Below are 11,568 nucleotides of genomic sequence, written 5' to 3'. Positions count from 1 at the left end.
TCATTTATTTCCCCGCCTAGCGCGCCGGCCTGGGGCCTGCCCCGGTGCCGGTTCGGACCGGCCCTTCGCTGCCCCTGCCCTGGCGTCGGTGTAGCCGTCGTGCTGAGCGCGGGGGACCCGGCACAGCCCTGCCGGCCACCGGGCGCCCGCCTGCGGGAGGACAGCTGCGGGAACGGCGTCTGGAGCATGGGCTTCATCTGTATCTTGCAGTGAAGACTGATATTTTGAAGGCACATTCTTTCTGTGATTCATGTCTTAGCCCATAGCGCTAACCTTGAAGAGATTTTTGGTTGGGTTTTTGGTTTCTAAGAAGGTCATAGTTTTTCCTCTTTTTCTTTCGGTTTTTTTCTCCGACGGGGGAGGGGCCAGGGGCTGAGAATGGACACCATGCTCGCTGGTATAAGTAGAGTGGAGCCTCAGTTCCCAGGGTCCTGAGAGCCAGCAGAGAGCATTTGAGCATCCGAGCATCCGACCTTGAGGTTGGGAGGCCCTCCTCCCACCTTTCTTAAAAATTGCAGCTGACTCAGCCCTGATCAAGACATCAAAACTGCAGGATCCTTGTTCTGCGGAGACACTGAGAAACCATGACTGTGAGGTTACCCCAGAGCATAGACAGGTTAAGTGGCCTGTCTTTGGGAGTTCCGGCGCCTGAACACAGGTCCCCTTCCCACCTCCGCCAGCCCTCCGACACCTCCGAGACAGCAGGTTCTTGTTCAGCGCTGTGTCATCATCCAGAAGGACCAGCATGGCTTCGGCTTCACGGTCAGCGGGGACCGTATTGTTCTGGTGCAGGCTGTGTGGCCCGGAGGGGCAGCCATGAGAGCTGGTGTCAAAGAGGGCGACCGGATCATCAAAGTCAATGGCACCATGGTGACCAACAGCTGGAGGTGGTAAACCTTATCAGATCTGGCGCCTATGTCGCACTGACCCTCCTGGGCTCTTCCCCCTTGTCCGTCGGTGTCTCTGGGCTGCAGCAGGACCCTGCCCCCGCCGGAGCCCCCCCCCCAGTCGCCCCTGTGGTCCCACCGCTGCCTCGGCCCCCACCTCTGCCCCTCCCTGCAGCGCATGGGGGGGGCAAACCACTGCAGGATTCCGAATTCCAAAAACATGCCACCCAGATCCTTTGCAATATGCTGAGGCAGGAGGAAAAGGAGTTACAGTGTATTTGTGAGGTATACAGCCGGAATCCTGCCAGCCTGCTGGAGGAGCAGATCGAAGGTGCCCGGAGGTGTGTCACTCAGCTCCAGCTGAAGATCCAGCAGGAGACAGGTGGCTTCGTGGACATACCCCCCCTATATGGTGACAACAGCCAGAGAGCATCAGAAGGCCAGCTCTCTCTGGACTGCCAGGAGGGAGACAGCGGCTTGGATGCTGGAACGGAGCACTTCCCCTCCCTCAGTGAGGCGCTGATGAATTGGAACTTGGCACTGTCAGACACTGGGCTGGGCAGTCCCCGAACCTCACCTGTGATCATGGCCAGGCTGGCCCAGCACCACCGGCGGCAGGGCTCGGACGCACCAGGGCCTGGCACCAGCGAGCAGGGCGCAGACCAGAGCCCGAAGCCTTTAATTATTGGCCCAGAGGAAGATTATGACCCAGGTTATTTCAACAACGAGAGCGACATCATCTTCCAGGACCTTGAGAAGCTGAAGGCACGGCCGGCTCACCTGGGCGTTTTCCTGCGGTACATCTTCTCTCAGGCTGACCCCAGTCCGCTGCTTTTTTACCTGTGTGCAGAAGTTTACCAGCAGACAAACCCCAAGGACTCCTGAAGCTTAGGAAAAGACATCCGGAATATTTTCTTAGAGAAAAATGCGCCACTGAGAGTGAAAGTCCCGGAGGTGTTACAGGCTGAAATTGACTTGCGTCTGCGCGGCAGTGAGGACGTCCGCACCACGCTCTGGGAAGTGCAGGAGGCAGCCATGCCCGAGATCCAGGGGCAGATCCAGGACTACAGAACAAAGCACACCCTGGGGCTGGGTAGTCTGTACGGTGAGAACGACCTGCTGGACCTGGATGGGGACCCTGTCTGAGAGCGCCAAGTGGCCGAGAAGCAGCTAGCCGCCCTGGCAGGCATTCTGTCCAAGTACGAGGAGGACAGGAGTGCCCCCATGGATTTCGCTCTCAATACCTATATGGCCTACGCTGGGCTCCGTCTCCGAGAGGCATGGCCTTCCGGCACAGCTGAAAAGGCCCAGGCAGCTCCTGACAAGGACAAGTGGCTGCCCTTCTTCCCAAAGACCAAGAAGAGCAGCAATTCCAAAAAAGACAAGGATGCCTTGGAGGACGAGAGGCGAAACCCTATCCTCAAGTACATCGGGAAGCCCAAAAGCTCTTCGCAGAGCACATTTCATATTCCCTTGTCCCCTGCGGAGGTCAAACCAGGCAATGTGAGGGACATCATTCAGCACTTTGAGAACAACCAGCCGTATGACGCCCCGGAGCCTGGGACGCAGCGGCTCTCCACAGGAAGCTTCCCCAAGGACCTGCTGGAGAGCGACAGCTCACACTCAGAGATCCGCCTGGGCCGCTCTGAGAGCCTGAAGGGCTGGGAAGAGCTGAAGTGGTCCCGGAAGGTGGAGAACGTGCCCCGCTCTCACAGTGATGTGGACATGGACGCGGCCGTAGAGGCTGCCCGCCTCCACCAGTCAGCCTTGTCCTCTGCCTCCAGCCTCTCCACAAGGTCTTTGGAGAACCCAACCCCTCCCTTTACCCCCAAAATGGGCTGCAGGAGCATCGAGTCCCCCAGCCTGGGGTTCTGCACAGACGCCTTCCTCCCCCACCTCCTAGAGGACGATTTGGGCCAGCTCTTGGACTTGGAGCCAGAGCTGGACGCCCAGAACTGGCAGCACACAGTGGGCAAGGATGTGGTGGCCGGTCTAAGCCAGAGGGAGATTGACCGGCAGGAGGTCATCAATGAGCTGTTTGTGATGGAAGCCTCCCATCTGCGCATGCTCCGGGTCCTGGACCTGATCTTCTACCGGCGGATGAAGAAGGAGAACCTGATGCCCCGGGAGGAGCTGGCCCGGCTCTTCCCCAACCTGCCTGAGCTCATCGAGATCCGTAATTCCTGGTGCAAGGCCATGAGGAAGCTCCGAGAGGAGGGCCTCATTATCAGAGACCTCATGCTGGCTCGGTTTGACGGCCCTGGCCGGGAGGAGCTCCAGCAGGTGGCTGCCCAGTTCTGCTCCTATCAGTCCATCGCCCTGGGGCTTATCAAGACCAAGCAGTGCAAGGAGAGCTGCTTCCAGCTCTTCATGCAGGAGGCCCAGAGTCACCCCCGGTGCCGGCGGCTGCAGTTCAGGGATCTCATCGTGTCAGATGCAACGGCTCACCAAGTACCCGCTGCTGCTGGAGAGCGTCCTCAAGCACACGGAGGGTGGCACCGCCAAGCACTAGAAGCTCTGCCGGGCATGGGACCAGTGCCGGGAAATCCTTAAGTATATGAACAAGGCGGTGAAGCAGACGGAGAACTGGCACCAACTGGAGGGCTGCCAGAAACGCCTGGACACCACGTCCCTGGAGAGGGCCAGCAACCCCCTGGCAGCAGAGTTCAAGAGCCTGGATCTCACAGCCAGAAGGATGGTCCACGAGGGGCCCCTGACCTGGAGGATCAGCAAGGATAAGAGCTTGGACCAGCACGTGCTGCTGCTGGAGGATCTCCTGGTGCTGCTGCAGAAGCAGGACGAGAAGCTGCTGCTCAAGTGTCACAGCAAGACCGCCGCAGGCTCCGCGGACAGCAAGCAGACCTTCAGCCCTATCCTCAAGCTCAATGCCGTGCTCATCCGCTCCGTGGCCACAGACAAACGAGCCTTCTTCATCATCTGCACCTCGGAGCTGGGCCCCCCCCAGATCTACGAGCTGGTGACACTGACGTCGTCAGACAAGAACACATGGATGGAGCTCTTGGACGAGGCCATTTGGAACGCCACCCGGCGCCCGGGAGCTGCCCCAGTGCTCGCCCATCCCCCACCCCTGGGCACCCGGGAGCCAGCGCAGCAGAGCCCCACCCCCAGCAGGGTCCGGCTGGATGGCTCAGAAGTGTTCCACAGTGAACCAGAGCCCGGGGAGCTGCCCGGAGCAGGCACTGGGCCCCAGCAGAGGGTTGAGGGGAAGCACGCGGGCCTCCTAGACGATCCCGAGCAGGAAGACAGCATCGAAGGGGAGCTGGGTGCCCTGCCTCACCCCTCCACATCCCTGGATGGAGAGAACAGGGGAGGCCGGATGAGAGACCCTATCCTCCTGCCCATCCCCCGTCCTCTGTTCATGGAAGGGCTCGCCGACTCAGCCCAGGAAGACGTGGAGAGCCTGCGGCACCTGATTCTGTGTGGCCTGCTGCCCGGTCGCCGCCCCGAAGCGCAGCCCGCCAGGGAGCCCGACGACGGCCTGACGCCTGCGCCTTCTCTCAGGAGCAGCAGCTGGTGCCCCAGGGCATGGCCCCCCGGGGGTGAAGGGCCAGAGCAGGAGGACATGGCTCTCTGTTCTCTGGAACAGCTGCCCCCACAGGCCAGGAATTCCGGGATCTGGGAGTCTCCTGAGCTGGACAGGAACCCAGAAGAAGAGGCTTTAAGCACCGAGGCGGCAGGAAGTTACAAAGTCGTGAGAAAAGGGAACTACTTCTATGTCAGCATGCCGGCCGGACCCCGGACTCCAGCACCGAGCTCTCCCAGCCCGAGAGCATCCCTGCCTGGCGGCTTCGGGGACCCAGTGGAGGTCACAGGCGCCCTCGCCACTCCCTGCCCAGCCTGGCCCTCAGGGACGTGGGCAGCATCTTCCGCACCATGGAACAGCTCACGGTCAAGCTCAACAGGCTCAGGGACATGGAGCTGGCCCACAGAGAGCTGCTCAGGTCCCTTGCGGGAGAGGCGTCGGGCGGCACCACACCCATGGGCAGTTTCCACACGGAGGTGGCTAGATGGACAGATGGCTCCCTGTCACCTCCGGCCAGGGAAGCCCTGGCCTGCGACTCCAGGGACAGCTACCAGCCACGGCCGTGCTCGGAGGACGGCTCCGATGCCCCCCCGGAAGACAGCGTGGCACCTGCGGCCTCTTCCTCAGGACTGTAACTGCCCACTCGTGCTCTGGGGACCGGCCCGAGGCAGGGGCACAGGGCAGTGGGAGCCCAGACCTCCTTCCCGTGGTGGAGGCCATGGAGAACGGGTCTAGCTGAGACCCCCGGGGGCGCCCCACATGTCGCTTGGTCTGCTCAGGTCCCGGTCAAGTGTCAGTAGTCTCCCCTTCCCTCCAGCCGCCCCCCAAGGCCTCTCCTGAGCTTGCTGACTGCATCTGAAAGGCCCCCCCAGACATGCAGGTGAAAGGAGGAGTCTCTGTGTAAATGCACTTTCTTCCTCCCTCCCCTCTTCGCAGGACCCCGGGGCTGAGGTGGGCACCCTGCTTCTCCCCTCATAGTCACTTCGGTTTCCTATAAATACATACGTGCTGTATGTGCGTCTTGCTTTGTAAATAACTTTGACCTGTTTTGTTTCTGTTCCTCGGGGCCGGAGGCAGGCCCAGAGGGACAGCTCGCATCTCCTAGTTAACAGGCCAGCTCCGGGGTCAGGGCTGAGGGGGAAGCCAGACCTGAGCACCCGGGTCCCCGTGAGTGGGAGGGTGTCCCAGCCCATGTGGCTTGAGAGCCCAGTCTCTGTGGCCCGAGCAGAGAGCTTCTCCCTGCTCCTAGGACTTGTCCTCTTCCGGGAGTTCCTGACCCCACCTCTGTCCACCCTTCCCCACCCTCTCCCTAGAGAAAAACTAGTGTATCCGGTACGGCCCTAAAAACCAGGCCCAGGAGGTGGGGCAGGGGGTGTGAATGCTGGAGTCCCCGCATTAACCTAGGACCATCGCCAGGGGCCACGGCAGCATCGGTTGCTCACCCCATGCCAGCCCCCTCCCTGCGGACCGATAGAATAGACACACTGTGCTAGGTATATATATATATATAATATATAAAATATAGAGATGGAAATGACTGTTTTCCTGTTAAAATAATGTATACTCTTATTTTCTTTCTCTCATGGTTAAGATTTTTTTTTTAAAGAAAAGTTAAATATTCTTCCAAAAAAAAAAAAAAGTTCTTTGTAGATCTTGGATACCAGTCTTTTATCTGTAGTATCATTTGCAAATATATTCTCCCATTCTGTGGGCTGCCTCTTAGTTCTTTTGACTGTTTCCTTGACTGTGCAGAAGCTTTTTATCTTGATGAAGTCCCACAAGTTCATTTTATCTTTTGTTTCTCTTGCCTTTGGAGATGTGTCATGAAAAAGGTTGCTTTGGCCGATGTCGTAGAGGTTGCTGCCTATGTTTTCCTCCAGGATTTTGATGGATTCCTGTCTCACATCAAGGTCTTTCATCCATTTGGAGTTTATCTTTGTGTATGGTGTGAGAGAGTGGTCAAGTTTCATTCTTTTGCATGTAGCTGTCCAATTTTCCCAGCACCATTTATTGACATTTATTGAATATGTCATCTGCAAAAGCAATTTATCTTTTTTTTTTCTGATTTGATCCCTTTTATTTATTTTTTTGACTGATTGCTCTGGCTAGGACTTCCAGTACTATGTTGAATAGAAATGGTAAGCATGGACACCCTGACCTTGCTTCTGACTTTAGCAGAAAAGCTTTTGACCTTTTACCATTGAGTATGATGTTTGCTGTGGGCTTGTCATATATGGCTTTTATTATGTTGAGGTATGTTTCTTCTCCACTCACATTTTATGAGTTTTTTTTTAAATCATGAAAGGGTGTTGTATTTTGCCAAATGCTTTTTCTACATCTATTGAGATTATCATATGGTTTTTATCCCTCATTTTTTAAATATAGTGTCTCACATATATTGATTTACATATGTTGAACTTTTCTTGTATTCTAGGGGTGATTCCCACTTGATCATGACATATGATCCTTTTAATTTGTTGTTGAATTTGGTTCCTAATATTTTGTTGAAAATGTTTGCATGTACATTCATCAGGGATATTGGCAGTAGTTTTCTTTTCATGTAGTGTCTTTTTTTTTTTTTAAGATTTTACTTATTTTAGAGGGTGAGGAAGAGAGGAGAGGGAGGGACACAGGGGAAAGGAGAAGGACAAACAGACTCCACACTGAACGCAGAGATCAACACGTAGCTCTATCCCTAGACCCTGAGATCATGCCTGAGCCAAAACCAAGAGTTGGACACTCATCAGACTGAGCCACCCAGGTGCTTCTTGTGATGTGTTTTTTGGCTTTGGTAATGCTGGCCTCATATCCCCCCTCAGTAACAATAATTTGGCAGCCAACCATGGACAAAAGTGCCTTTGTGGGAGCTTTGGGATCTAGTTAAGAGACTGTGAAAATCCCAGTGTAACCCATGATCCATGAGGGCCATTTTGAGTAGGCAGACCCATGCCCAGGTGGAAAACTCACTGATCTAGTGTCTGGGTACAGATTCAGAAACAGCTGCAGTCTCCCTGTGGACTTGGCTAAACCATATTTGGTCTTGGTCTCCCCACCAACACCATCTATCCACCAGGACCACTAAGAGTCACACTCGCCTATGCCACAGGTAGCAGTCCTGAGAACCTCAGACCTTGAAGTGGCCTGTGACCCAATTCTGGTCCCTTTTAGCCACTAGTTGTGTATGCCAAGGGACTGGGTGGTAGACACATCTGTCCGTGTCCCTGAGGCAGGCCCTCTGAGCTTGGTCCAACTGTAGATCCTGATATGGCCCTTTAATTCAGTCACAGGCTGGGAACACTCCTGCTGCCAAGCATCAAAAAGTAAAAGTACTTAGGAATAAATTGAATCAAGGAGGTGAAAGATGTGTACACTGAAAACTGTAGGACATTGATGAAAGAACTTGAAGACACAAACAAATGGAAAGATACCTTGTTCCTGGATTAGGAGAATTAATATGATTACAATGTCCATACTACCAAAAGTCATCTATAGATCTAATGCAATCCCTGTCAAAATTCCAATGGCATTTTTCACAGAAGTAGATAAAACAACCTTGAACTTTGTATGAAACCACAAAAGACCCAAATAGCCAAAACTATGGAATACCGTTCAGCCATAAGAAAGAAGGAAATTCTATTTGTGACAACATGAATGAAACTGGAGGACATTATGCTAAGTGAAATAAGCCAAACACAGAAAGAGAAATATTGTGTGATTTCACTTACATGTGGAATCTAAAAAAGTTGAATTCATCAAACCAGACAGTAACATGGTGACTGCCAGGGGCTGGTGGCCAAGGATGGGGGTGGTGGTGGAATGGGGAGATGTTGGTAAGATGATAAGTTCTGGGGCTTTAATATGTAGCATGGTGACTATAATTAATAGTATTGTATTGCATACTTAAAATATGCCAAGAGAATAGATCCTAAGTGTTCTCACCACACAAAAAGTGTAATTGTGAAAGGTGATAAATGTGTTAATCAACTTGAGGTGGTACTCATTTCCTCACAATGTATACATATATTAAGGCATCGTTAACTTGTATAACTTCAAAAAACTCACTGTACAACTTAAATACATATAATTATTGTCGATCATACCTCAATAAAGCAGGAAGAAGAATGAAGGAGAAATCTATACTTTCTCATAAAAACAAAACCGAGGGAATTCACTGCCAAGTAGACTTGCACTATGAATAATGTTTAATGTTTTCAGGCAGAAGTAGTGTGATACCAGACCGACACATGGATCCACCAAAGAAATGAAAAGCAGTGGGAGTGGAATAAAAGAAATATGTATGGTAGCAATATGTTTTGTTGATGGCATAAGTAAAAGTAGAATTTATGACAAAAAAAAATCACCCAAAGGATGAGAGTGAGGAATTGGGGATATACTGGTGTAAATCTCTTTTACGACACATCAGGTAGCGATATTATTTGAAGTTAGACGTCGATTAAATGTTTTTAATCCTAGAACAACAATTTAAAATATTTTAAAAAGATATAAATAATAGGGAAATGATGAAGTTAAAATGGATTCATAAAAACTAACACAAAAGGGGGCAGAAAAAGAACTGATTAGATAGAATAAATAGAATGCAATTAGCAAAATGGTAATTTTAATCTAACCATATCAGAAATTGGATTCAATATAAATGATCTAAAGAAACCAAGAGACTGGGATTATAAATTAGAAATAAAAGGAAGACCCAACAATATGCTGTCTGCTTAAAAAAAAAAAAAAGACTAAAAGTAAAATAAAATCTAAAAAATAATTAAAAAAGTAAAATACATACTATTCAAACATTAAACAAAAGAAAGTTGGAGTAGCTACATTATATTAGACAAAATAGACTTCAGAATGAGGAACATTACCAGAGAGAAGGACATCTCATGATTCAAAAGGGGTCGTTTCTTTTCTTTCTTTCTTTTTTTTTTTTTTCCAAAAGGGGTCATTTCTTGCGGAAGATATAACAGTTCCAAAGGTCGGAGGTACCCAACAACAGAGCTTCAAAATAGATAAGCAAAATCTGATCAAGGTGAAATTAATTCAAAGAGTGAATTTTACTGTATATAAAGTAAAAAGAAATACATTTAAAATAGAATATATTAAAGATGATTCCACTTACATAAGTTTTAAAACAGGTAAATCTATTTTTTAGTGGATGAATAAAAAGTATAAAGCAAAGACGTTTACACGAGAAGTTAGGGGGAGAATTAGGGGTGATAAAAACAAAGGGACTTCCAGAGTTCTTGTGATGCCCTACTTGTCTTTGGTAGTGGCTATTGGATGTTTGCTGTATATTTATTATACTTTACATATATGTTTTGTGCATTTTATGCTGCATATTGTATTTTATAGGAAAGTTGTAAAATAATTTTTAAAATAAAACCATGGGGAACCCAATTGAATCAATTCTTTTCCAAGTATCATGCTATGTAAAATTTTGCTTCTCTGATTTATATTGTCTCATTATACAATTAGAACACTATAATTTATTTAGCTTCCTTTCTTGCTTTCGATTCTGGGATGCTCAAAGATGTTTATTCTGAAATTGAAGTTTTATTTACTGATCTGTTTCTCACAATATTATGTTTCTTATGTATGATGAGTGTGCTGGTGTGTCATATATTTTATTAAGCTTTTTTGTACTTTATTTGGGTGTGTATTTATACCTACTATATCTTCTGACAGACATCTGACAGCATTCTTTTTTTAAGACATCCGTTTTTTTAGAGCAGTTTCAGGTTTACAACAAAATTGAGAGGAAGGCACAGAGATTTTCCCATATATCCCCTGTGTGAGTGCACACACACACACACACACACACACACACACACTCCTCCATTGCCTCCCCCATTACTGACCACTCACCAGAATGGTACATTGTTACCAAGGATGAGTGGACATTGACATCATCATAAGCACCCAAAGTCCACAGTTTACCTTAAAGTTCACTCTTGGAGTACATTCCATGGTTTTGGACAAATATATAATGATCCAGCCATCCTTATAATAGCATACAGGGTATTCTCACTGCCCTAAAAATCCTGTGTCCTCTGTTAATCTTTCCTCCACCTCCACCCCTCGCAAGCGTTATTTTTTTTTCCCTGGGTCTCCTTAATACAGTTGGAAAAAGTAGACTCTCCAGGGCTGCCAATCACAGTGCCTTAGTAACAAACAAGGAAGCAGCACAGCGCCTGCAGGCCTCCCTAGCACCAAGAGCACATGCACAACGGTTGCAAGCTAACTGGCTGCAGGTGCACTCTCCCCAACGGCTTCCGGGCAGGAGCCAATAAGGCGCATGCTCAGGCACAGACTTCCCCACCCCCCGCCTGGCGCCTGGCTCTGGAGTCCACTTTGGCGTGGGGAATGGCCTCCGGTCCTGCAGCGCCGAGCCGGGCTCCTGAGCCCCAAGTAAATCTCCAGGGAGAGACTCGGTCAGCCCAAGGTAGGGAGGCATGGCCAGCCACATCAACTCACTGTTTGAATTTTTAATCTTGCTGTTTGAACACTTTTAAGGTTTCCTTCTTGTCCCTGATATTCTCCTGCCGAATGTATCAAACCTAAGCGGTAAAGTTTGAATCTTGGGAAACATGGTGGAAATGCTTCTATGTGGGTCGTTTTTTACCTCTTACCCTGTATAAATCTTTTTATTGTCTCCATAGTTTTGCTCTTTCCAGAATGTCATAGTTGGAATCATACGGTTTGTAGCCTTTCCAGACTGGTTTATTCCACTTAGTAATAGCATTTAAGGTTCCTCCATGTTTTTTCATTGTTTGATAGCTCATTTCTTTCTCTTTTTTAAAGTTTTTATTTAAATTTCAGTTAACGTATAGTGTAATATTAGTTTCAGGTGTAGAATTTAGTGATTCAACACTTATTCAACACCTGGTGCTCATCACATGTCCTCCTTAATCCCCATCACCTATTTTATTTTTAAGGGAAATTCAATTCTTTGTTAGAACTCTTTAGATCAGTGTTTGCAAACATTTACCTGGGGACAGGGACTGAGAACTACCCACACCATTCTTTCCCCAGCTTCTGCCTGAAGAAGCGGGACTTAGATGAATAGAGTAGCAGCAAGGTCTTCCACTTTATCATTGCCTGGCTCCTGCTCCTGGGCCTGAAGTGCTT

The 11,568-nt window shown here is 49.5% G+C and overlaps 1 protein-coding gene across 1 annotated transcript; it reads left to right on the top strand.

The window, feature by feature from the left end:
- Window positions 1-226: 226 nt before the first annotated feature.
- LOC125282310 (rho guanine nucleotide exchange factor 11-like) lies at window positions 227-5,066 on the top strand. Its single transcript, XM_048216927.2, is given in 5 exon segments — window positions 227-707; window positions 709-877; window positions 880-3,319; window positions 3,321-4,639; window positions 4,642-5,066. Coding segments are annotated over 5 exon segments (4,476 nt in total). The 5' UTR covers window positions 227-584.
- Window positions 5,067-11,568: the final 6,502 nt, after the last annotated feature.

The sequence above is a fragment of the Ursus arctos genome, unplaced genomic scaffold, assembly GCF_023065955.2.
Source record: "Ursus arctos isolate Adak ecotype North America unplaced genomic scaffold, UrsArc2.0 scaffold_37, whole genome shotgun sequence".
Taxonomy (NCBI): domain Eukaryota; kingdom Metazoa; phylum Chordata; class Mammalia; order Carnivora; family Ursidae; genus Ursus; species Ursus arctos.
Note: the sequence above shows the minus strand (reverse complement) of the source record. Positions and strands in the feature narration are given on the sequence as shown.